The 27,228-nt window shown below is 45.7% G+C and overlaps 1 protein-coding gene across 4 annotated transcripts in view; it reads right to left on the bottom strand.

Annotated features, from left to right (window-relative positions):
• The window catches only part of TAB3 (TGF-beta activated kinase 1 (MAP3K7) binding protein 3), a 1,373,830-nt gene that overhangs the window by 110,568 nt on the left and 1,236,034 nt on the right, over nt 1-27,228 (bottom strand). For all 4 annotated transcript variants that reach the window (XM_044072385.1, XM_044072386.1, XM_044072388.1 and 1 more), the window contains one exon: nt 7,163-7,246. In XM_044072385.1, the coding sequence (XP_043928320.1) occupies nt 7,163-7,246 (84 nt within the window). The remainder of the gene's footprint in view (nt 1-7,162; nt 7,247-27,228) is intronic.

Below are 27,228 nucleotides of genomic sequence, written 5' to 3'. Positions count from 1 at the left end.
ATATTTAGGAAACCCAAGTTCATAATAAAAGAGTCCTCTAATGAAGGCTCAGGAGGAAACAACCTGATAGGAACTCTTCAAGATCTGTCCAGGCCAGGGGGAAGGAGGGAGGGACGCAAGAAAGAAGGCGAGAGAATACAACTAACATGGAACGTTATGGTAGGTACATAACTTCTAAATGTTAAGTTGTCAATCTCGCCTTCATTCTTGCTGGATGGGACCGCGTCCCTAGCACCTGTATCCCGGGTGGCTCAATGGAACAGACTCTTGGGAACTGTGGAACCAAAACTGGCCCTGTCTCTGGAGGCCAAATCTAACTTGTAATGAGAGACAAAGGTATGAGGAGTGGCCCAAGTAGCTGCTGCACAAATGGTATCAATGGGTAGTCTATCCTGAAAGGCTGCAGAAGTGGATAGACTCCTGGTTGAGTGTGCTTTCGGTTTAGAAGGTAGTTGCTTGCCTCTGAGAGAGTACACATAAGAAATGGTGGAAGACAACCATCTGGATAAGGTCACTTAAGACACTGGGAGACCTTTCCTGTTTTCTGCATAGGAGACAAATAATTGGTCCGATTTCCTGAATTGTTTCGTTCTATGCAAATAGTACCTGAGCTGACGATGGACATCCAAAAATGAAGCTTTTGTTCAGCTCTGTCAGAATAGTTTGGGAAAAAAACTGGTAGATCTATGGATTGATTAATATTGGTTTGAGACACAACTTTGGGGAGAAAGGACAGGTTCGTTCTTAAGGATACCCTGTCCTTGTGAAAAACCAAGTAAGGGGAACGGATGCAGAGAGCTTGAATCTCGGAAACCCTTCTTGCTGAAGTGACAGCCAGTAAAAATATAGTTTTCCATGTCAATAATTTCAAAGAACATGAAGCAGACGGTTCGAAGGGAGGTAACATCAAGGATGCCAACATTAAATTTAGATCCCATTGTGGAGGAGGATGCTTTATCGGCGGCTTTAGGAGAAAAACTCCTCTCAGAAAGGCCTTGCATAGTCTATAAGACATAATGTTATGATCATGCAAGCCAACATGATACTTGGAAATAGCAGCCAGTTGAACTTTTACTGTAGATGAAGAAGATCCTGACTGAAAAACCTCAGCCAGGAAATCTAAAACAGAATGCACAGGAGCAGTAAAGGGATCAATATTCCTGGAATTTGCCCAAATGGAAAAACGTCGCCACTTGCTAGCATAAACGGTTCTGGTGGACGACTTTAAAGAAGCCACTAAGATGTCTCTGACCGAATCAGAGATCATAGGAAGCCTGGCTAGGGAAGGAAGTGGAGCAACCAAGCAGTGAGGTTGAGAGAATGAATGGCCCGGTGCTGTTGACCCGACTGGTGGATCAAGAGATCCGGAACTGGGTCCAGATGTCAGGGCTGCACCAGGAGGTGACGATGCAGAGACGGAAACCAAATTTGTCGAGGCCAGTAAGGGGCAATGAGAATCAACTTGGCCCTCAAAACGGTGGCTTTCTGAATGACTTGTGGAATCAAGGGAAAGGGAGGAAAAGCGTACAGAAGTCCCGGGGCCAATCCTGGGTTAGAGAGTCTCTCAGGGGTTGGCCTGGTAGGGGAAAGAGGGTGAAAAATCGGGCACTTGTTGTTTTGGGGTGTAGCAAAAAGATCGCAACAAGGTGTGCCCCACTTCAGAAAAATCTGGTCCACTACAGATTGATTGAGAGACCACTCGTGAGGCATGAGAATGGATCTGCTCAGCCTGTCCGCCAAGAGGTTGGACCTGCTGGGGATGTGCGTTGCTATCAGAAACCGATGAGAGGAGATTGCCCATTGCCAAAGTCTGAGAGCTTCTCGACACAACGGATAGGACCTGGTCCCGCCCTGCTTGTTGATGTACCAGACCACGGACATGTTGTCCATTTGTACTGCAATAGTCCCTACGGGAAGAAAGTCGTTGAGGGCTTGCAACGTTAAAAGCACCGCTCTCATCTCCAGGACATTTATGTGCAGATGGTATTCTATGGGTTGCCACGTCCCGTGGACCATCCTGCCCTGATAATGCCCCCCCACCCGATCAGAGAGGCATCCATAGTAACTGTGGCAACCGGAGGAGGGGGAACAAAAGGTCGGCCCTGATGAAGAAGAGGGGAAGATATCCACCAATTCAGATGAGTCCTGCATGATTGTGTGACTAAGATTTCATGCCTCATCGGAAGACTGTGGAACGACCACTGAGTGAATAACATCCACTGCAGAAGACGCATGTGGAAGCGAGCCAGTGGTAGAAGAACAATGGCCGCAGCCATAAGACCTAGAACCTTTAGTATCAGCCTGGCTTTGACTTTGCTGCTCTGCAATAAAATCCGAACGTATTTTTGGATGTCCAGAATTCTTTGATCTGTTAGTCTGGCTAACATTTTGACGGTGTTTAATTCTGCGCCTATAAAGGTGATAGATTGGCAAGGCCGCAGAGAAGATTTTTCGAAATTCACTGAAATTCCCAAACTCCTGCATAGCTGCAGAGTGTAGTCTCTGGTCTGAAGAAGCTGACACCTGGTGGTGGCGGAGAGGAGCCAGTCATCTAAATAAGGAAACACCTGGAATCCTTGACATCTCAGATGAGCTGTGACCACTGCCATGCATTTGGTAAACACTCTGGGGGCTGAAGTGAGGCCAAAGGGCAGGGCTCTGAATTGGTAATGACTGGTCCCTAGCCGAAAGCGGAGAAACCTTCTGGAGCGCCTGTGAATCTTTATGTGATAGTACACGTACTGAAGGTCTATAGAGCACATCCAGTTGTCCTTGCCCAGAAAGGGCAGAATGGACTGAAGCGTGACCATCCGGAATCTTGCCTTCTTGACAAATCTGTTTAGACTGCTCAGGTCTAATATTGGTCTCCAATCTCCCGTCCATTTGGGGACCAAAAAGAATCTCGAGTAGACGCCGGATCCTACTTGGTCTGCCGGAACAGTCTGGACGGCTCTTTTTTCTAGGAGCTTTGAAACCTCCTGTTCTGCCAAATCCCTTTGACCGGGTGAGATGTCTGGAAGGGATTGTTGAGGTACGGGATACCTTTCGAAGGGATTTTGTAACCCTCGGATATGATCGACTGTACCCACATATCTTGTGAAAGGGAATGCCAGGCTACTGGGTACAGCGAAATCCTTCCCGACTGCCTCCAAGGGTGGACGGTCGGCCAACACCTCAGGGCTGCTGAAAGGGCTTCTCAGGAAGAGACTCCCTGTTGCCCTGGTTCTGAGCACCCCCTGCCTCTAGGGCAGCGTCTATTATTGTTACCCCCTCTGCCTCTGGGGGTAAACTGACCACATGTGTCCGGTGTAGCTCCTTGGGCTTTGCGGAACCACATCTTCCCTCCCTTCTGACCCTTGGGATATGGTCTAGAAGGGGTGGAAAAATGGACTCCAATGGCAGAAAGAGTTTTACCGTCCTGCTCACACCTGGTCAAGGTATCATTCACCTGAGGTCCGAACAAAGCCGAACCATCAAAGGGGGTATTGGTGAAGGACGCCTTAAAGGGGTCCGCAAAATTACAAAGCCGCATCCAGGCTTGACGTCTAAGAGCCACTCCTGTGCCTGCGGCCCTGCTCGCTCCATCGGCCGCATAGGATATGAGCCGCATGGAGGAGCTGGACAAGGAATTCAGGATTTCTAGCTGTGAGGCAATCTTTTCTTGAGCCCCAGCAGCAGAAGGATCCTGGACCACTTCACCTAGTTCCTTGAGAATATCTCTTTGAAGCCTGGTGAAGTGACAAAGGTAGTTCAGCGAACGCATAACAAAATTCCATACCTGTCCATGGTCCTAGAATCCTTGTTAGGAGGATGGACAGGTACTGAAGGATCCGCAAGTTCCTTCTTAGTGGCCGCCGCCACCACCATAGCATCCACAGAGACGCCCTTGGAAAGAAACTGTTTGTCCGTAGGGGCCGTAATAAACTTGGATGGTCTCCTGGGGACAGGTTCCACAGAATCTGGAGCTGCCCACGCCTTCCGAGCCACTACCTGCATAAGTGGGTCGAAAGGCGGAGACACCCAGGAGGTGGAGGGTCGGGATCCAAAAGCCTCCAGGTATACCGACTCATCCTCGGAGGGGTCAATGGAGGGCCAATTCCCCCTCTGTTTGAGGAGCTCAAGGATGTCTGAAAAGGAGACATCCTCAGAGGGGGATCGTGGGGAACCCTCTGACTCATCTAAGTCGGTATCAGATGTAGTAGACTCAGGGAAGTCTGTGTGTTTCCTCTTACACGTCCACTTCGAGGGGGTTCCCCTGCAGGATCAGGAGAAACTTCGGAAGAGGAAGATATTCCCAATGGGGAAACCTGGGGCGATGGATCCCTGGGCCTGAGAGCAAGAGGCTGGCAAGAGGCGTCTACAGGCACCGAAGAGGGAGGAGCTAGAGGGATGGACCGTTGACCTGGCTCAGGAGCCAGGACACTCCTCATCACCTCAAAGGCTCCCCTCCCTGGGAGACCGGAATATTCCCGTTCCGAGGAAATAGGAATTCCCGGCTCCACTGAGAGGGAAGGCTCCGAGGCCGATGTCGGTGCCGAGCTTACCAAAGCCGAAGCCCCGAGAGGGAGAGCGGGGTCGGACAAGGGTCCGATGCCACTAGCCCCCTCGGAGCAGACTAGGGAAACTCGACGACCGGATCCCTCCAAGGAAGGTCTCAAGGAGGAGATCGGAGCCGAAGACGACGGAGCCGAAAAAGGATGAATCGGCTCCAGCGCCGAAACAGTCTCTGTCCCGAGAAGCTCCGGCTCCGAACTCTGGTGGGGAGTCGGAGGAGGAAGTTCAAGGGGTGAAGCAATAGCCGAAGTCTGCTGAGATGGGCTATGGAGCATTTGGGCCAGTGCCTGCGACTTTAACAGCCTGCTTACCACCCTCTCTAAATCGTGGTCAGACAGCCTGGAAGATCTCGAAGATCGGCTCCGATGACTCCGCTCCGACAAAAGAGGAGACCCCGGAGCCGAGTGGATAGATTCCAAAGACGGGGACCGAGATCTCTTCTTGGAGGAAGTCATCGGAGCCGACGTCCTATGGGTTCCAGATGGAGCCGAAGGCTTCTCGGCTCCGATACTGGATACTGTGTCGGCTCCAGCCGGAGCAGACAAGGCAACAGCAGATTGGGTGTCGGAACCGACCCTAGCTGAGAAGGAGAAAGATCGGCTCCGGCCGGAGCCGATCTCGACTCCGAAGGAGTCGGAGCCACCGGGGAAGGCTTGGAAGCTGTAGCCTGACCCTTGGATGGCTTGGAAGGCTTACTGGACCCAGGTTTAGTGGGTGAACCTTCCGGCTTTAGCAAGCCACGGAGGATTAACTTATTCCTCCTTTCCTGCAGGACTCGCTGGCTAAAAGAGTGACACAAAGCACAGGAGTCCTGTAGGTGTAAAGGCCCCAGGCAGTAAACACAAGAAGTGTGACCATCTGTCAGAGACATTTTCTGACAGCACGAGTCACACTTCTTGAAGCCCGAGACCTTTACCTCTTTAGACATAGTCTAAGGAAAAAGAGTAATAAAATACTAAAAAATAGGAAAAGGGGAAGATAAACCCTGACTAAAGCTGTTTGAAAACTCAAACTTACCTCAGCTGGCAAAAAAGGAGACCTCTTCGCAAAGCGGCAAATGAGATCTGAGGTAGTCCTGCCTTGCATCATGGGATATAGGGTTGCCTCGAGCTGGTAAAAGGAGTTCTCAAGCTAAGCAAGTGCCAAGTCGGAGCCGAGGATCGGCTCCGAACCCATCCAGCAAGAATGAAGGCGAGATTGACAACTTAACATCTGGATTTAGAGTGACCATTCTGCTGGAATGGTACAAGGGCTGGGTACTGCACTGTGCTCTCAACAAAATTAATCCACTTCCTAGAAGGCAAAGTAGTAAATCTTACTCTCAACAGAAGCCTACAGCTTAAGGGTGTGTTATGGGATAATATGTGACAACACAGACTATACACAAGAACGAAGTGAGGAAATTACTGGTGAGGGTAGTGCCAGCAGGTACGCAAGTCTAACTTTACAAATGTTGCACTGCTTTATTTAGTGCAGCAGGAAGGAGAAAATGGCTGTATGTATTATTGCACTACATCTTCACAGCAGAGAAGATACAAAGGGATATAAACCTGAAAAGCATAATACAATAACAAATCAAACAATAACTAACTAGTATAAAAGTAAAAAGACAAACACTGACAAGTGCTTACATTATCAAAGTATACAATGACTACTGCTGATTGCTACTAGGAAAAAATACTCAAGAAGAAACTACTATCTCATTTGACAGAGTAAACAGGCAAATCCCAAGCTCTTGCTGAGAAATGCATGCTCCATCAAATCAAAGAAATGATCTATAAACTTTTAAACCTACAAAAAATTAAAAGGTATTTTTCTATGATAACTTAAGGGAAAAAAGATTTAGAAGATTATACCTTGTTAGCATAATGAAGTGACTTTAAATTCTGGGATGCAGCATGCTCACTGAAGTTATGCTGTTTAGTATAAATTACATATGCAACTAGACATAAACCAGGAATTGTACCACTATTCATTACTGTAATAGAAAAAGTTGTGCGACTACATGATGCCTTCAGAAAGGCCTGAATACTTATCCAATTACTATGAAGATGGGCAAGGTTATACAATTTACCTAGTCACTGTTCTCAGAATCCAACTTTCCACCTACCTTCTGATCACTGTTCATGATATAATAACTCAACTTTCACTAAATCTCAATCGTTGTATCACTGGACTAGTACTCCAGGTGTGCATGTTAATCCTTCTACTCTGTCTGAAACATGGCATGCCTTATCCTGCCATCTTTCTGTAATGCTGTTAAAGATAGACAGGACTGATCTAGCTAAGACCCCAAGGCACCTTAACAGCTAGCTCTCTTTCTATTGACGGAACTCAACTGCTAGCACTCACTGTGCATGCTGCACAACATTAACTCATTATTTTCAAAATTAGTGCTGCATTTCTCCATCTTTTTAAACAGCAGGTCAAAGAGAGCAATTTCTACATTGCACTCAAGCAACAAAACTTCTGATTATACCTACTACACCTCCCCCCAAAAAATTGAAATCATTCTTTCTTATTCTGTACTGCTCACACTTCCTAGTCTCAGTCGTAATATCCTTAATATCAGGAAAACTGACTAGTAACATGCGATTTGAGGACCCACCTTTTTTAATACTCGACTTTGGTGGCACCACAGGACCAGATGGTAGCTCTTCGTAGAAGTTCCTGGGTTTGGGAAGATGGTTACCTATAAAGACATGGCACAGAAAATACAAAGGCTTACTTGGAGTAAAAGCAAGTACAAAACACTCCAGTTTGCTCATTCGTATCGCACTGTCAGATGAACCATATTTTTTCTTAAAAGACGTATTGTTACAAAGCAAATAAAACTGCTTAATCTGCTTACCTGTTAATATGAATTAGCCTTTGTCAATTTATTTGCAATGAATTCCAAACACTTCAGCCATAAGGCAAGGTACCACAACCAGTTAGTATAGCAATTACATTCTGCAAGTTACTAAACATTAAATGACTTGAAGAATGTGGTCTAGTTCCAAATGACTGAGAAATGTGAAAGAAAGACTACACAATCCCCACCAACACAAATAAAACTCATGGGACTTTACTGTAGCAAGGGAGTAAACTTTAAAGAACGGTGAGAAATAATATCAACTCATTACATGGCAAGCTGCTATGCTACTTTTAACTGTACACACAAATGGAATAAAAAAACTTCTACAATACCATCACTTCTACAGGAAATACAACAGGCTGATATTCAACAAATCAAATGTTTAGCTCTCAAAAGAATTTGTGCAAACGTCTAGTTAAGTCTGTCATTCCTGCTTTTGTCAACAAGATCTAAACTTGAGCTCACTGTCCCTCACATTAGAATTGTTGGTAGACTTCCCCAAATGTATTTTCTGTCAGTTGTCTCCATTTTTGTCTTACATTACAATATTAGCATGGAGTCGCATTTTAGTAACTTAACTTCTGTTCATAATTTAATTATGCAAATATAATAATCTAGAAATGATAAACAAATGCAATGATGACTGACAGTACTTACAAACATTAGGCTCAAATGCAGGGGCTGGTACACAACAGAAACTGTATCGAGAAGCCCTTCACAATTCATAAAAGTCTGGTAAATTCAGGTAATAACTGCAAATAGAACTGTGCAAATGAATACTCAAATTTACAGGAATACAAGTGTGGACTGAACACACTAAAAACACACGGGGAAAAGTACAGTTGTGTACACTTACCACAAATGTAGATGTTCGAGTGTATTCACTGTTGCAGTCCTGACTTGTGGGTATTTCCTGCTGTAAAGCCCTTGGCAGGCCCGACTACCAGAGTAAAGTCTCCCTCCTCCTTAGGCTGGCAGACATCTTACCAAACATCAATATGCTTAGGTATACAGGGAGCCAGCCAACGCCATATCATCAGTTTTTTTCTTGCCCACTTGAAGGTAGGAGCCCTCAGGAAGAACAATAAGCAAGGGTCTAAGGCAGAAATTGGGCAGGCAGGGGGAACACCCAAGCGGGCCCACTGTCTTGGGAAAAAGAAAAACGCAGACTACTATAGTAGGCAAAGAGGGAAGGAGGCAGGGAAGACTGCAACAATGAATACACTTGAACAGCTACATCTATGGTAAGTGTACACAACTGTACTATGTTCTTTGTGTTTCACCGTTAACTTGTGGGATGATTCCCAAAGCTAACATGAGGGTAGAATGAAGATTATGGCGAGGTGAGACTGTCCTGCAGGATGGGAGTGGCGAATCCTGCTCTAGACCTGGAAAAGGCTGCTAAGTGTGTTTGGTAAAGGTATGTACAGATGACCAGGTAGCAACTTACAAAACGTCTTTGGTAGGGACTTCCTTTAAGAAGGCAGCAGAGGTAGCAGAGGCCCTAGATGACTGTAACAAAAGGAAATACAATGAGTTATCCACTTGGAAATATTCTGTTTGGAAACTAGCTTCCCTTTAGAGCTAGTGGCAAGGGACACTAAGAGTTGGTCTGATTTTCTGAAAGATTTAGTTCTGTCAAGACAGTAGCGGAGCTGTCCATGAACATCCAGGGAATGATGGATTATCGCTCCTGGTTCAGAAGTTTGGGAAAGAAGGTGGGCAGATGAATGGCTTGATTCAAGGATGTGTCCATGACCAGCTTGGGCATAAAGGATGGGTTAAGTCCTGAGAGATACTCTGTCTGGGTGAAATATGAGAAACTGTTCCAGTGCCATGAGGGCATACAGCTCAAAGACTCTCCTAGCTGAGGTGATGGCCAGTAAAAGGGCAGTCCTTCCAAGTCAAAAAAAATTTAAGTCAGCGGAGGCTGCTGCTTCAAAGAGGGGTAGGGTCATTTTTTCCAGAACAAAACTGAGGTCTCATGGAGGTGTGGGTTGCCTCGTGGGAGATCTGATGTGGATCACTTCCATAAGGAATTGTTATAGCAGCGGGTGTGAAAAGACAGGGAAGAACAGAAATGTGGGTTGAAATGGCAGAGCATGAATTTGATGGAAGAAAAGGACAGGCCTCTGTCAACCAGGGTAGCCAGGTAATCTAAAATGGCAGACATACTGGCTGAATTAGAATTGAGGCCTTTCTGCTGGCACCAGATGGAGAATTTTTTCCACTAGGCTAAGTATGATTTCCTAGCCTTCTGGCCTCTTTGAGAATGTCTTGAACTTGTTTGCTTAGGGCATACTCCGAGGTGGATGCTGGTGGAATATCCAGGCTGAGTCTCAGAGTCTGCAGATTGGGATGCACAAACCTCCCCTAGTCCTGAGTCAGAAGATCCACTCTCTGAGATAACTGCCACAGATTTTCTTTGGTTAAGCTTAGTAGTAGAGGATACCAGTACTGCCTGGGCCAGTCCGGTGGTACAAGAATGACTCTTGGGCCCTCTTCCCTGACTGGGAGGACCCGAAGAAGAAAAGGCAGGGTAGGGGAAGCATAAAGGAAAAGATGGGTCCAAAGGAAGGAGAAAACTTCTGTCTTCCAGGCTGTGAGTAGTTGGCTCCTGGAACAGAATCTTTTGAGCATTTTCTTTGGTGGCAAATAGGTCTATCTGTGGGGTTCCCCATTTCTAGACTATGCTGAGAAATGTTTCCCACTGTAGATGCTATTCATAGGGGTCCATCAAGTACCTACTGAGGTGATCTGCTAGAGTGTTTTGGACCCCTGGAAGGTATTGTGCCATGAGGTGCTACGCCTGCGAGTGAGCAGTATCCCATATCTGCATAGCTAGTCAACATACAGGGTAAGAATGAGTGACTCCTTGTTTAAGTACCACATGACAGCGGTGTTTGTCTGTTTTGGCTAGCAGGACCCCTGGGTTCCAGTTTTCTTTGTAAGCTACTAGGCCCTTGTGAACTGCCATCAGTTCTTTGCAGTTTATGTGCTTGTCTCTGACCTGAACTTCCCATTTGCTTTGGGACTGAGTATGTTTGAAATGAGCCCACCAGGCTGTCTCTGAAGCATCTGTGGTTAAAGTTTGACCCTGAGGGATAAACCTGAAGGGGAGACCCAGGGTCTGGGCACAAGCCTGTGCCCACCATGCAAATTCATGAGACAAGGGATAAGCTAAATTTAGGTAATCAGGGATTGTGAGTGCTGGCACCGCAGGTTCTTGAGGTACCACTGGAGTTTCCTGATGTGTAGCCTGGCCATGTTATGTACCCTAATGCTCTGGGGAATTTGCTGGCTGAGAGGCACTGTGTCTGTATAATGTTTTGGAAGTAATGAATCAGAAAGGATATTTTTTCTGGAGGGAGAAAGGCTTTTTTGAAGGGAAGAATCCAGAGGAGCCCCCAGGAAAAAGTACAGTTGTGTACACTTACCATAAATGTAGATGTTCGAGTGTATTCACTGTTGCAGTCATCACACTTGGGCTATCTGCCTGCAGGTAGCCTTCAGTCAGCCCAAATACCAGAGACTTAGTATTTCTGTGTCGGCTGCTGTCGCTCCAGGACTGATGTCAGGTCATCAGGGGTATAAAAAACAGGCAGCCAATGCCATTACATCAGTTTTTCTTGTCCCAAATGTCACAAGCCCCCCCAAATAGGGAGCTAAGTTATTGTGGGAAAACACCACCAGTAAAAAGTAAATACCAACAGCCCTGTAAGGGGTGAGTAATAGACAGAGAGGAGAGAGAAAGAGACAAGGGGGCTGGAGGGTGGGAAACCAGGACTGCAACAGTGAATACACTCAAACACCTACATTTATGGTAAGTGTACACAACTGTACTATGTTCTTTGTGTTTCATTGTTGCAGTCATCACACATGGGTAGATTCCCAAAGCTGAAGAAAGGGTGGAGGCAGTCAAGAAGAGTTGGGGCTGGCTAGTATGCCCTGCAGGACCGCTGTTGCAAAATCCGCCCTGGAGTTGGAAAAGATAGGCAGGTGGTAATGCTTGGTGAAGGTGTGTACAGAACTCCAAGTAGCAGCTTCCAGAATATCCCTGGTAGGGACCCCCCTAAGGAATGCTGTACAGGTAGAAGTTGCCCTAGTGGAATGCATTCTGACCCCCTGAGGGGTTGGTTTCCCATGGTGTTTGTAGCAGAAATTGATACAGTGTGCTATCCATTTGAAAATAAATTGTTTTGAAATGGCCTTGCCCTCTGCCCCTGGGGCAAAACTGACTAGTAACTGGTCAGAGTTCTTGAAGGGCTTAGTCCTATTAAGGTAAAATCTTAGCTGTCTGTGCACATCCAAGGAGTGCAGGATCTTTTCCCCTTTATTTTGAGGATTAGGGAAGAAAGTTGGCAAATGGATAGATTGGTTGAGAGCTACACTGGACACCACTTTAGGCATAAAGGAAGGGTTAGTCCTGAGGGAGACCCTGTCAGCATGAAAAATAATGAAGGGTTCCACAGCCATAAGTGCTTGTAGCTCAGACACTCTTCTAGCTGAAGTGATGACCAGAAGCAAAGCTGTTTTCCAAGAGAGGAATTTTAACTCTGCTGACACTGCAGGCTCAAATGGGGGTAGTGTGAACTTCTCCAGGACAATGTTAAGGTCCCAAGCAGGGGTGGGTGCTCTCCATGGTGGCCTTAAGTTGTTTGCCCCTCTCAGGAAAGTACAGTTGTGTACACTTACCATAAATGTAGATGTTCGAGTGTATTCACTGTTGCAGTCATTACATTTGGGTAATCTGCTGGCAGGTTGCCCTCAGTCGGCCTGAATAACAAAGTCTTGGGTCCTGCGTCAGTTGCTGTCTCCTCTTCCATGACATCAGGTCTTCAGGGGTATAAAACATGCAGCCGACACCATTTTATTCAGTTTTTCTTGCCACAGATGTCAGGTGCCCCCCCAAATGGGAAGCAAACTATATATATATATATAAATAAACTGTAAATATGTAAATGCACTTTTAGAAACAAACTTTACCTTCATCTAAAAGCAAATACACCACAAAGGCTTTTAAGTATAGTGAAGGAAAGAAAAGGTAAAGAATGGGGGATGGCGGGTGGGTAACCCCGACTGCAACAGTGAATACACTCGAACATCTACATTTATGGTAAGTGTACACAACTGTACTATGTTCTTCGTGTTTCACTTTTGCAGTCATTACATTTGGGCAGAATCCCAAAGCTATGGATGGGAGGATGGAACTAAACAGCATTAGGAGCGGCTAGAAGGCCCTGCAGAACTGCAGTGGCAAAGCCTGCCCTGGATTTAGAGAAGAGAGGTAAATTATAATGCTTTGTGAAGACATGAACAGAGCTAAGTAGCAGTTTCTAGAATGTCTTTGGTTGGGACCCCTCTGAGAAAAGCTGCTGAAGTAGAGGCAGCCCTGGTGGAATGTGATATGATCCCCTTGGGCGCAGGTTTACCATGGTGTAAATAGCAGAAGCGAGTGCAGTGGCTTATCCATTTAGAAATAGTCTACTTTGATATAGCCTTCCCCTCTGATCCTAGCATTTCTTTCTGGTTGATATGCAGATGCATTTGGTTTGGGCTCCATTTGCCCTGAATGTGTCTCCCTGCCAGGTGGGCCCCCCAAGCATAGTCTGATGCATCTGTAGTTAGTGTCTGGGTGGCAGGGGGTAGAGTGAATGGCAGTCCCTTGTTTTGGTGACATGTCTCTGCCCACCAAAGAAACTCCTGTTGTAGGCAGGGAATGAGAGGAATCATTGTTTCCAGGCTGTGACAATGTTGACTCCATAAACTTTTTAGGTACCATTGAAGTCTCCTCATATGCAGTCTCGCATATGGAATTAGTAGAATGCAGGATGCCATGAACCCCAAAGCCTGCAGAATTTGTCTTGCAGATAACTGGGTTTTTGTTGCCATTTGTTTGAAGTATGTTGTCAGTTGCCTTTGTTTGTCTGGCGTGAGGTAAGCCATCTGGGCAGTTGTATTCAGGCTTGCACCCAGGAATGTAATTATTTGAGAGGGTACCAATTGTGATTTCTTTTCATTTATGGTGTACCCTAGGGATGCTAGAAGCCTTTTTACAAATGCCAGATGTTGAAGAAGAGTGTCCTTGCCCTCTGCTTGAATGAGACAATCGTCCAGATAAGGATAAATTTGAATGTTTCTTTGTCTGCAGAATGCAATTACTGGTGCCAGGCACTTTGTAAAGACCCCGGGCGCAGTAGATAAGCCAAAGGGCAGTGCAGAGAATTGGTAATGCAAAAAACCCGCTTTGAAGCAGAGGTATCTTCTGCATGATTCCCTTATTGGGATATGCAGGTATGCCTCTTTTAAGTCTAGAGTTACTAACCAAGCATTCTTGCCTAGCATAGGCAGTAGCTATTGTCAGCATTTTGAATTTTGGAATGTCCAGGAACATGTTCAGAATCAATAAGTCCAGTATAGGACGCCATGAATTGTATTTTCTGGGTACCAGGAAAAGTCTTGAATAAAAACCTTGTCCTTTTTCCTTTTCTGGTACTGGTTGAATAGCCCCCATATCCATGAGGGACATGACTTGTTTCTGGGCCTCTTCCCACTGGTTTTGTGGCAGATCCAGCCATCCGTTTGGAATTGGCAAAGTATGGAAATGAAATCTGTACCCCTGGGATACTATGTTTCATACCCACTTGTCCTGGGTAATTAACTGCCAATTTTGAGCATGAAGTGCTAGTTTTCACCCCAAGGGGGCTGCCAAAAGATAAGTGCTTGGAGATGGTAGAGGAAAGTCATTGAGACTGCTTACTGTAGGGTTGCGCTTTTGTTTCCTCCAGATTTGGAGGTGGAGGCACCCCATTGCTTTGACCTGTAAGAACCCTGTGATTGATATCTGGAGCCTTTTGAGCGCCTGGGTTTGCCCTGAGTGGCTCAGTTGGACACAGAAAAGGACCAATTTTTAGTAGGCCAGTGCCTACTGAACCTGGGTGGCTGCACTTGCAAGAAATCTTTTACAGTTTGCATAGATTTAGCTTTGTCTTCCATTTTCTTTAAAACCTCTTCTGCCTTATTACCATAGTATCATGCTGCAAAGGGGCATCCAACAATTTAGCTACAACATGATCAGGCAGATTTTGCTCCTTGAGCCAGCCATGCCTTCTAATCACAGATTCAGTAACGGCTGCCCTACAAGAGGCCTCCAAGGAATCAAAACCACATTGCAAAGTATGCTTTCCAACCTGTTTTGCTGAATGCAATCACTCCTGTAATTCTATTTTCCACACAATCAGAAATCAACATCATTTTCTGTTTCAGTAAGCCCATAATATGCTGTTGATATTTAAGCATATGAAACTGGCAGTTTAAAGCCCCGATTCCCAAGGGTGCAGATGTATAAACCTTCTTACCCCATCTATCCAGCGCCCTGGAATCTCTATCAGAAGGGGTAGGATTTTTGGCTGTAGAAGCCTCAACACTCTTGGGACCCTGAGAAATAGTCTCAGGATCAGCAGCAAGTTTTTTGAAAAGAAATTTGTGGGAGTCAGGAACACTGTAATATCTGTCTGGCTTACTAGGAGCCGGAGGCAGGGAATCAGGAACCATGCTTGATTCCGAGAACACATCATCCACAATGTCTAATACAGGAGGTATTGCCAAAGGCCTATGCTGAGGAAGGAGGAGGAAATCCCTAAGCCTTTTGTTTGATTCAGAGAAGTCCTGACTCTCCCAGTAAAAATGTTCCCTTAAAGTATGCAAAGTCTCTCCAAAAGAGTAATCCTCAGGAGGAGATAGACATGGGATGGATTCCTCTGCATCAGAATCCTCATAGGGTGGAATAGAAAATTCCTGATCAGAAGAAATGGAAACCTGATATGAAGATTCATGACTAGGCCTCTTAGCGGGGGAGGGGGGGGTTGGGAACCCCTGATCAAGGTAATTAAATCCTCAGCCATTTTGATCATCTGGTTTTTTTAGGCACAGGGGCCTGAGGACATGGCTCGTGTGTCAGTTTTTTAGACATAGAAGTTGTTTTTGACCTTCTTTTTGTTGCTGGCGTCGGATTAATATAAAAATGTTGTGGCCTGAAAACACCCTGAGAAGCCAGTGCCTGCTCAGCGGCTCCAGACCCATCCAAGGGAGAGACATCCATGGGTTCAATACTCTGAGAATCTCACGGCATACCGGACTCAGAATGGATCTCGATAGAGGCCTGTGACTTAAAAGTAGCGGGTATCAGGGGCTGCGAAAGCACCTCATTGAGTACCAGCGAACCAGCGACTGGCTTAGGAGAAGCTTCGTCGTCAGTTTTGGACCTCGACTGTCTCTGTCTTTTTCCTTGCGCTTTTTGTGAACTCCGGTAGTCGGATTGCTAACCGACAACATTTCAGGATAGTTAAATCTTGAACCAAAATATTTAGAAGCAAAAATATACAGACGCTTAATAGTGCGTTGGTTAAATCTAGCACAAAACCGACAGCAAAGCACGTTGTGATCACGGCCTAGGCAAGGAATACAGTACAAATGAAAATCCTTATGAGGTATTTGCTTCCCACAAGTAATGTAATTATTAACTTTTACTGACATCGGTAAGGAGCAAGAAAAAGTTTCCCCAACGGGGTACTTAGCTTTACTTTGAAAACTTTGGTTCTGAAACTCGAATATGAAAATTTCAGGAGTCGGCTGACCGGCACTTGTGAACTGCTTCTGCTTTGGGCACCGCGCGGCAAGAAAGACTGAATAAAATGGCATCGGCTGCATGTTTTATACCCCTGATGACCTGACGTCATGGAAGAGGAGACAGCAACCGACGCAGGACCCAAGACTTTGTTATTCAGGCCGACTGAGGGCAACCTGCCAGCAGATTACCCAAATGTAATGACTGCAACAGTATAACATGAAGAACATCTGTTTGATGAGAGGGTGTGAGAAGAGAGGTGGGTCAGTGTTGTAATGAGCTGAGATGGCAGAGGCATGAATCTTAATGGAGGAGAAGGATAGGCCTCTGTAGAGTAGATCTGCTAGGTAATCCAGGAGTAGAGGTAAGGAGGGCAGTGCTGTACCCTCTCCTTTAGACTGAATCCAGGAACAATACCTTTTCCACTTATCAGCATTAGATTTCCTTGTACTGGGTCTTCTGGCTTTAAGAATGACATTCAGCACCTGCTTACTTAAGCTGGACACTTGGGGAGAATTCAAGGAATGAGCCAGGCTGCAATATTCAGGGTTCGCAGTTGCAGATGCAAGATCTGTCCCTCCTGCTGAGTGAGCAGGGTTGGGATCTGGGGTAAGTGCCAAGGTGGCACCGGTGACAGGCTGTGCAGTAGAGGGTACAAGTGCTGGCATGGCCAGTCCGGGGCAATCAGGATTGCCCTTGGTCTGTCCTGTCTTATCTTGAGTAATACTCTTGTGAAAAGAGGCAGAGGGGGAAAGGCATAGAATGAGAGGTTTACCCACTGGAAGGATAGGGCATCCATTTTCCAGGCCCTGCTGTCAGGTGTCCTGGTGCAGAATTCGCTGAGCTGAAGATTGTAGGGGGAGGCAAACAGATCCACCTCCGGGGTCCCCCATTTTTGGGTTAGAAGGCTGAAGGTGCTGGGGTCTAACTGCCACTCCTGTGGGTCTAGGAGATTTCTGCTTAAGTCGTCTGCCAGAGAGTTTTGTTTGCCTGGCAGGAATTGCAGATGAATATGCAGGTCCAAGGCCGTGTTCCACAGGGCCATGGCTAGCCTGCAGAGTGGGTAAAGAGTGGGTTCCCTGGCTTGTTGTCGTACCACATAACTGTGGTGTTGTCTGTTTTTATTAGCAGGGGTCCTGGTAAGAGTAGGGATCTGAAAGCTGTCAGAGTGTGCTGAACAGCTAGCATCTCTTTTTGGTTGATGTGCAGATGAATTTGACTTGGGCTCCAGTGGCCCTGAATGCACTTGTCGTCCAGATGTGCTCTCCAGGCCTAGTCTGATACGTCTGTGCTTAGGGTCTGGGTGGTATGGGGCTACCCAAAGGGAAGTCCCTTGTTGTGGTTGCATGCTGCTGTCCACCAAAGAAACTCTGTCCATAGACAAGGCATGATGGTTTCCAGGTCCTGAGAATGTTGGCACCAAAGACTTTTTAAGTACTACTGAGGTTTCCTCATATGCAGTCTGGAATATGGAATTAGTAGAATGCAAGAGACCATGAACCCTAGGGCCTGCAGGATTTTCCTTGCAGCTAGCTGGGTTCTGGTGGCCATTTGTGTGAAGTAGCCTGTCCGATAGGCTTGTTTTCCTAGAGTAAGAAATGCCAACTGGGATGCTGTGTCCAAGCTTTCTTCAAGGAATACAATCTTTTGACTTGGTACCAGTTTTGATTTCTTTTCATTGATAGTGTACCCCAGGGAGTTTAGACAATTCTTTACAATTGTCAGGTGCTGAAAAAGCTTTTCATGACTGTCTGTCTGAATCAGACAGTCGTCCAAGTACGGGTACATTTGAATCTTTCTCTGTCTGCAATAGGCAATGGCTGGAGCCAGGCATTTTGTGAAGACTCTGGGAGCAGTGGATAAGCCAAAGGGAAGTGCAGAGAACTGATAATGCATAGATCCTGCCCTGAAACGTAGGTATTTCCTGCATGGGTCCCTGATAGGGATGTGCAGATAGGCTTCTTTTAGGTGTAGGGGGGCTAACCAGGCATCTTTGGACAGCATAAAAAGAAGCTGCTGAAGGGAGAGCATTTTGAATTTTGGTACCACCAGGAAGGTGTTTAGAATGGAAAGATCTAGGATTGGGCGCCAATTGTCCTCTTTTCTGGATACTAGGAAAAGTCTGGAATAAAACCCTTGATCTATCTGTTCTGCAGGAACAGGTTGAATAGACCTTATGGAGAGCAGGGATTGAACTTGGTTTTGTGCCTCTGCCCACTGGTTTGGAGGAAGGTCTGGTAACCCTTTTGGGGTTGGCAGTGAGTGGAAGTAAAATTTGTACTCCTGGGATATAATGTTGAGGACCCATTGGTCTTTGGTGATGGAGGTCCAGTTTTTTGCATGAAGGGCAAGTTTTCCTCCTAGGGGCACGAGCAATTGGGCAGAGGTGAGGAGTGGAGTTGAGAAGTTATTGTGAATTCTTTCCGTAAAGGGGTGGCTTGGCACTCCCTGTTTTGGAAGTGGATGCACTCCACTGCTTAGATCTCTACATACCCTGAGACTGTAATCTGGGGGGGGGGTGTCTGTTTCCCCTGGGTCTAGTTTGAGATGGCCTTGAGGGGGCTGGAAAGGACCAATGTTTCGAGGGGCAATGCCTACTGAACCTTGGAGGCTGCACTTACAAAAAAATCTTTGACAGTCTGCATACTCTTAGCTTTTTCTTCCATCTTTTTTAGAACCTCTTCTGCTTTGGTGCCAAACAGATTGTCCTTGCTCAGGAGCGTCTAGTAATTTTGATTTGACATGATCTGGCAAGGTCTGCTCCTTAAGCCAAGCATGCCTTCTCAGTAGTACAGAACCAATGACTGCTGCCCTGCAAGATGCTTCTAGGGCATCAAAGCCACATTGCAAGGTATGCTTGGTGACTTGGCTTGCAGAATGCATAAGCTCTTGTAATTCTTTATTTTCTGCACAGTCTGTAAAGGTAGATAATTTTTGTTTAACAAGTTCCATAATATGTTGCAGGTATTTCAGCATGTGAAACTGGCAATTCAATGCCCTAATGACGAGAGTTGCAGAGGTGTATACTGTTTTACCCCATCTGTCTAAAGCTCAGGAATCCCTGCCCGAAGGGGTGGGATTCTTAGCTGTAGTTGCTTTTATACCTTTAGGCCCCTAGGAAATGACTGCTGGGTCAGCAGTAGGATTTCTGAAAAGAAATTTGTGAGAGTCAGGGACTCTGTAGTACCTGTCTGGTTTCCTTGGAGCAGGTGGCAAAGTATCAGGAGTTAGACTGGATTCCATAAAGAGGGGTTGGGAGGGTGGCCTAATGGTTAAGGTGTTTGCCTTACAAACACAAGGTACAGGATTTGAGTCTCACAAGGGATAATTGGCTAGGCTTAAAATGTCTCGCAAGGGCAGTTAGCCTAGTAATAATCTATGAACCTCTATGAACCTCTATGACATCATCCACAACATCCAGAACTGGAGGGATTGCTAAAGGTCTACGCTGTGGCAAGTTTAAAAATTCTCTGAGTCTCTTTTTGGACTGAGAATAATCCTGGCATTCCCAGTGGAAATGCTCTCTCTAAGTATGTAGGGTTTCATCAAAAGAAAAATCCTCTGGAGGGGAAGCAGAGGGAATGGAGTCCCTCAGCATCTGAATCCTCATAAGCAGATAAAGGCATGTCTTCATATTCAGAAACCTCAGAGTCATTGGACTCTTGGTCTGTTAAAGCTGCTGAGGACAGATCTCTTTTTCTCTTAGCACGGGAAGGCCGGCTTCCCCTAATCAACATGATCAGGTCTTATGTCATTTTAAGCATTTGATGCTGTGGCAAGGAAGCAGGTGCTTGAGTTTGGGTCGTCGGGTTTTTAGGCATAGCTCGTACTCTTGGCCTTAGAAACTCAGTAGTTTTAGACAGAAAGTACAGTTTTGTACCTACCATAAATGTAGATGTTCGAGGATCCACATTGCTGCAGTCCTAACCATTGGGGTAGTCCGCTGTCCAGTCGGCCCGAATACCAAAGTATATGGCTGACGTCGGTCAAGGCGCATTAGACTGATGTCAGGACGTCAGGGTACTAATGCGCATGACCGACGTCATATCCTCAGTCTTTTCTTGCCCCAGATGTCAGAAGACCCTAAAAAGACAAGGCCCAAACCAAAAAACCAAAAACCCTGCACCAAACATATATACAATATATACAAATGTACAAGAGTAGATCCTAACCCACACCACCACCCCTAAACACAGAGGGGAAGGAGGGAGGGTAAATTGGACTGCAGCAATGTGGATCCTCGAACATCTACATTTATGGTAGGTACAAAACTGTACTATGTTCTTCATTCCACATTGCTGCAGTCCTAACCATTGGGTAGAATCCCAAAGCAGAGTTAAGGGAGGCTGGCAAATCATAAGGAAGCAGGAGCTGTCAACATGCCTTGCAAAATAGCTGTGGCAAAACCAGCCCTAGATTTAGAGTAGAGAGGAAGATGGTAATGCTTAGAGAAAGTATGCACTGAACTCCAAGTAGCTGCCTCCAAAATATCCTTAGTTGCCACCCCCCTTAGAAATGCTGTTGAAGTGGCAGTAGCCCTAGTGGAATGAGGCCTTATGAGGCCTAATCCCAGCTGGAATCTCCTTGCCATGATGGGAATAACAAAATGAAATGCAAAACCCAATCCACTTAGAAATAGTTTGCTTAGACACAGGCTTGCCCTGAGAACTCAAAGCAAAAGAAACAAACAACTGCTGAGACTGCCTGAAATCCTTACTCCTGCTTAAATAATAACGCAACTGCCTATGTACATCTAAAGTGTGCAAAATCTTTTCCCCCTTATTTTGGGGATCTGCATAGAAAGTAGGCAAATGAATAGTTTGGTTTAAAGCCACACTAGAAACCACCTTAGGCATAAAGGAAGGATTAGTAGGAAATGATACCCTATCCTTAGGGAAAACCAAAAGGGCTCTACTGCCATAAGGGCCTGCAACTCAGAAACCCTTCTTGCAGAAGTAATAGCCAACAAAAAAACAGTCTTCCATGACAAGTATTTCAATTCAGCAGTAGCCGCAGGCTCAAAAGGTTGTAGAGTAAGTTTTTCCAACACAAAATTGAGATCCCAAGCAGGAGTAGGAGCTCTACGTGGGGGTCTTATATTCTTTGCCCCTCTAAGAAACTGCTTGAACAAAGGATGCGAAAACAATGGTGGGTCACAATCATAGTGAGCTGAAATTGCTGCAGCATGAATCTTAATGGAAGAGAAGGACAAACCTTTGTCCAATAACTCAGTAAGATATTGAAGAGCCACACTCAAATTAGGCTCAGAAATCTCCAAATTCTTTGCTGCACTCCAAAATAAAAATCTCTTCCATTTTTCTGCGTACACCTTCCTTGTACTAGGTCTTCTGGCTTCCATAATCACATTTAAAACTTGTTGAGGAAGTTGAGACCTGCTGTGTTTCAGAACAGAATATGCCAGGCTGTTAAATGAAGAGAGTGAAGCTTGACATTGAGCAGGTGACCGTCCTTCTGAGATAACAGATGTGGAATCAAAGGCAAAGGCCATGGAGGCTTCCTTACCAGACTCCTTAGTAGTGGGTACCAGTGTTGCGAGGCCAATCTGGAGCTATTAAAATCATCCTTGGCTTGTCTTGTCTGACCTTTAGGAGCACCTTTGGAAGAAGAGGCAGAGGTGGAAAGGCATACACATGAAGATTTTTCCAACTGAAAGAAAGAGCATCCACTTTCCAAGCTGTGTGATGAAACCCCTTTGTGCAAAACTTTGGCAGCTGGTGGTTTAGTGGAGAAGCGAACAGATCTATGTCTGGAGTTCCCCATGACACTGTCAATTTCTGAAATACATGAAGATCCAGTTTCCACTCGTGGGGATCCATGATTTGTCTGCTTAACACATCTGCTAAGGAGTTCTGTGCTCCCGGCAGAAACCTTGCCTGTAGAGTTAGTTGCAAGCTGAGCGCAGTTTCCCATAAAATCATTGCTTGCCTGCATAGAGGATAAGAATGTGTTCCCCCTTGTTTGTTGATGTACCACATGACAGTTGTGTTGTCTGTTAGAATCAACACCTGCCCTGGAAGAAGTAACTCCTTGAAAGCCATCAATGCAAACTGGACTGCTAACATCTCCTTCATGTTGATATGTAGATGCTGAAGTCTGGCAGGCCACTTGTCTTGTATCCACTTTCCATTTAGATGAGCTCCCCAAGCAACATCTGAGGCATCTGTCGTTAGAATCTGACTTGCCTCTGGCCGGGTCACAGAGAGTCCCTTGTTTAGGTGACATTCCTGAGCCCACCACAAAAATTCCTTTTGAATGCAAGGTATTATTTGAATGACAGTGTCCAAATCCTGGCAGTGCTGTGTCCACAGATTTTTGAGATACCATTGTAGCTTCCTCATATGCAGTTTGGCATTGGGAAGTACCAGAATACAAGATGCCATGAACCCTAAGGCTTGAAGGACTGTCCTTGCAGTCAGCCCGGACTGAAGAGATAGATGATGGAAGTAACTGGAGAGATTCTTTTGTTTGTCCGGGGTTAAAAAGGCCATCTGGGCTGCTGTATTCAGTCTCACACCCAGAAAGCACATGTCTTGAGAGGGTACTAGACTGGACTTTATTTCGTTCACAGAATACCCTAGGCATCTTAGCACTGCTATGACATATTCCAAATGCTGTAGAAGGTCTTCCTTTTCTTGAGCCAGAATCAGGCAGTCGTCCAAATAAGGATAGATTTGAATTCCTTTTAGCCTGAAGTAAGCTATCACTGGAGCCAGAACCTTTGTGAATACTCTGGGCAGTAGATAAGCCAAAGGGCAATGCAGAGAACTGATAATGAGAATTTCCAGCTCAAAACGCAGATACTTTCTGCAACTTAGTCTTATAGGCACATGAAGGTAAGCTTCCTTGAGATCTAAAGTTACCATCCAGTGATCTTTGCCCAGCAGAGGTAAAAGCTGTTGTAACGTCAACATTTTGAACTTGGGAATGTCCAGATAAGTGTTGAGGATAGATAAATCCAAAATTGGTCTCCACGTGTTCCCCTTCTTTGGTACTAGGAACAGGCGAGAATAAAATCCTAGGCCCCTTTCTGGTACAGGGACTGGCTGAATGGCCCCTATTTGTAGTAACAGAGAAATTTGCTTGTGAGCCTCTTTCCTTTGTGGAGGAGGAACGTCTGGCATGCCTTTGAAAGGGGGCAAAGTATGGAAATAAAACCTGTAACCGTGGTGAATGATATCCAAAACCCATCTGTCTTGAGTAATTAAATCCCAATTTTCTTTGAAAAGAGACAGTCTTCCTCCCAAAGGAGCTGCCAGACGAGAATGAACTGGCAGCTGAAAAGGCAGGTCATTGGGTCTGTTTACGAAAGGACTGACCCCTGCCCTCACCAGAAGTCTGAGCAGGAGAACTCCCTGTTCTAGGCCTAAAAGAACCTTGAGCTCTGCCTCTACCACGTCTAGACCTACCCCTAGACTGGGAATCATAAGCAGGATATGTCCATCCCTTAGTAGGCCAATTTCTGCTAAACTTTGGAGGCTGCACCTGCAAAAATCTTTAACAGTCTGCATAGATTTAGCCTTGTCCTCCATTTTCTTTAAAACTGCTTCCACAGGCGAACCAAACAACACATCAGACTGTAAAGGAGCATCCAAAATCCTTGTCTTAACATGCTCAGCTAAATTCTGATCCCTCAACCAAGCGTGCCTGCGAAGAACAGAACCAGTGGCAGCCACCCTCGAGGAGGCCTGCACAGCATCAAAACCACATTGCAAAGAATGCTTACCCACTTGTTCAGACACATGAACTAAATCCAGCAACTCTTTACACTCAATACCTTCCGCCAGAGCATCCACCTTAGATTTCAATTGTGAAAGGAGATAATTTTGATATTTTAGCATGTGAAACTGACAATTCAACGCCCTCATGGCTAAAGTGGAAGAAGTATACACTTTCTTTCCCCATCTATCCAAAGCCCTTGCCTCTTTATCAGAGGGAACAGGATTTTTAACAACCGAGGCCTTAACACCCTTAGGCCCCTGAGAAACAATTTCTGGGTCTGCCCTAGGACTCTTAAAAAGATACTTATGAGCTTCAGGCACCCTATAGTACCTATCAGGTTTAACAGGGGCAGGAGGCAAAGAATCAGGGTTCAGGGAAGCCTCCAAAAACATCTTCCACCACATTCAACACAGGAGGTATAGCTAAGGGCCTATGCTGGGGTAAAACAAAATTCCCTAAGCCTCTTCCTGGAATCAGAGAAATCTTGGCCTTCCCATTTAAAATGCTCCCTCATGGAATGCAGAGTCTCTGAAAATGAAAAATCCTCAGGAGGAGAAGCTGAAGGAGTGGAATCATCCACATCAGAATCAGAATAATGAGGAAACCCCTGCAAGTCTTCAGCCAAGACTCAGAAGCCTCTGAACACTGTTCAAAACTCTCAAACTCAGGCTCCACCCTAGGCCTCTTATCAGGAGGGGGCATAGAACCTCTAATCATAGTAATCAAATCCTCTGCCATTTTAAGCATATGTTTCTTAGGCACAGAACCTGAAGTGCTAGGAGAAGCCCCCACTGAAGCTAAACTTGGCCTACCTCTCAAAGAAGTCTTGGAAACAGAAGGAGAGGCTCTAACTACCTTAGGAAGAGAGGGAAGAACAGTTACCTGAGAAGCCCCTCAGCCTGGCCTACCTCCTGAGAGGGCACATCCTGTAACAGTAAAGTCTCTGCCTGAGACTCCACAGAAACTCCTGGCAAAACTTCTGGCTCCACTGAGCCTTCTAAAGAACCGACGTCCGGGACTGCCGGTTCTTCAACCCTAGGCTTTGCTGCTTTGTCCTTGCGCTTTTTGGACGAAGCGGGCGTCGGAGCATCCGACGGCATTTTATAATTACAACGCTTCCCAAACACTAACCTGGCACAGTCTAACCTTCTCTTAATAGTGCGTTTGTTAAATCTAGCACAAGAGCGGCATCCAACAACGTCGTGCTCAGGCCCTAAACAAGGTATACACAAAGTATGGTAATCCCTATGAGGTATCTGTTTCCCACAAGAAATACAGTTATTCACTTTTTCTGACATCCGGTTAAATACTGAGGCAAGAAAAACCAAAATGTTCCCAACGGGTACTTAGCCAACTTTGATTCGGTCTGAAACTCCGACTTCAGAAAATTTCAGAACGCCAACCTGCACTCGCAAAACTGCTTCTGCATCGGACCATGCGGCAAAAAAGACTGAGGATATGACGTCGGTCATGCGCATTAGTACCCTGACGTCCTGACATCAGTCTAATGCGCCTTGACCGACGTCAGCCATATACTTTGGTATTCGGGCCGACTGGACAGCGGACTACCCCAATGGTTAGGACTGCAGCAATGTGGAATGAAGAACATCTGAAAGATGTTGATGGTTTGTGTCGAATATTGGTAATGCAAAGAACTTCCTCAGAAGCCGGTGCCTGCACAGCGGCTCCGGATCCATCCAAGGTAAAGACATCCGCAGGTTCCGTAGTCAAAGAAGAGTCTCGCGGCATACCGGACTCCAAACAGGTCTCAGTAGCAGCCTGCGAATCCATCGAAGTGGGTATCAGGGGCTGAAAGCACCTCACTGACTACCGACGAACTGGCGACTAGCTTAACGGAGGCGTCGTCAGCAGTTTTGAATCTGTGCGTTCTATCTCTGTCTTTATCCTTACGTTTTTTCAGAAGATCGGTAGTCGGATGGCTTACTGAAGCCATTTCAGAATATGGAGATCAAGAGCAAAAGTATTTAGCGACAATAAGGGCCCGACGACAAATAATTTGAGCGTTGAACAAAGCACAAAACCGAAAGCGAGGTACACTTTGGTCTGGGCCTAAACAGGTGATGCAGTAAGAATGGAAATCTCGGTGTAGTATTTGCTTTCCACAGGCGAGACAATTGTTAACTTTTACTGACATCAGTTAGAGCAAGAAAAAAGGATCCCCAACGGGGTACTTAGCTTTAGAAGACTTAAGGATGATTAAATTCGGAAACGAAAACTCAGGTAGCGGCCGACCGGCAATCATGCAATCTGCTTCGGACACCTCGGCAAGAAAGACTGATGTAATGGCGTCGGCTGCCTGTTTTTATACCCCTGACGACCTGACGTCAGTCCTGGAATGACAGCAACCAACGCAGAAATACTAAGTCTCTGGTATTTGGGCTGACTGAGGGCTACCTGCAGGCAGATAAGCCAAGTGTGATGACTGCAACAGTGAAACATGAAGAAAATCTACCCTGGTGGATGGGCCTGTGTTTGATTTGGCCATATTTATTGCGAACCCTAAGGAGGTGAGGAGGTTCGAGTAAAGGCCAGATCATTGAGGGGCTTTTACAGACTCGTGGCTTGAATAATGCAGTCATCTAGATAAGGTTAAATTTGGTCCCCTCTTGTTCTGCAGAATGCAATCACAGGGGCTAAGCACTTTTGTGAAAACCCTGGGAGTAGCAGACAAGCCAAAGGCCAGTGCAGAGAATTGAAAGTCACTGGTATCTGCTCTGAAATGTAGAAATCTTCTGCATGATTTCTCTGTAGGAATATGAAAGTAAGCATCGTTTAGGTCCATGCTGACCATTAAAGCCTAGTGAGCTATCATGGGTAAAAGCTTTTGAAGAGTCAACATTTTGAATTTTGGCACCAGCAGGGACTGATTGAGGGTAGAGAGATCTGGAATAAGGCTCAATGAGCCTTCCTTTCTGAGAACCAGATATAGCCTGGAATAGAACCCCTTTCCTTTTTGGTGTTCTGGGACTGGTTCCACTGAGCCCTGTAAGCACAGACTGAGAATCTGAGAAAGGGCCTTTCTTTTTGTGGAATATCTGGGAAACCTGAATATCTTAAAGGGTCTATGAAAGTGAGCCTGTAACCATTTGAGATAATATTCAGAACCCACTTGTCTGAAGTGATGACAGACTAATTTTCTTCGAGCAGGGACAACCTTTCTCCTAGTCTTCCTCCTTTTTGGGAGAGGGCGAGAAGTGGAGGCTAAATACCTTGGTTGTTCCAGGTATTAATGACACAGTATCTATTTCCAGTGTATTGAAGACCAAAGCGGCTATAATTTGATTTCATAATTTAATCTGATTTTGTAATTTATTGTCATTCACAGAGTATGCATTTAGTGAAACTATTCGGTTTGTTGTTGGTGAACTAGTACTTCAGCTTAATTTTACTAGTGTGAACAACAGTGGAGTGATACTAATAAACCTATTAA

The sequence above is a fragment of the Protopterus annectens genome, chromosome 5.part0 (assembly GCF_019279795.1).
Source record: "Protopterus annectens isolate FY-2018-M chromosome 5.part0, PAN1.0, whole genome shotgun sequence".
NCBI lineage: Eukaryota > Metazoa > Chordata > Ceratodontiformes > Protopteridae > Protopterus > Protopterus annectens.
Note: the sequence above shows the minus strand (reverse complement) of the source record. Positions and strands in the feature narration are given on the sequence as shown.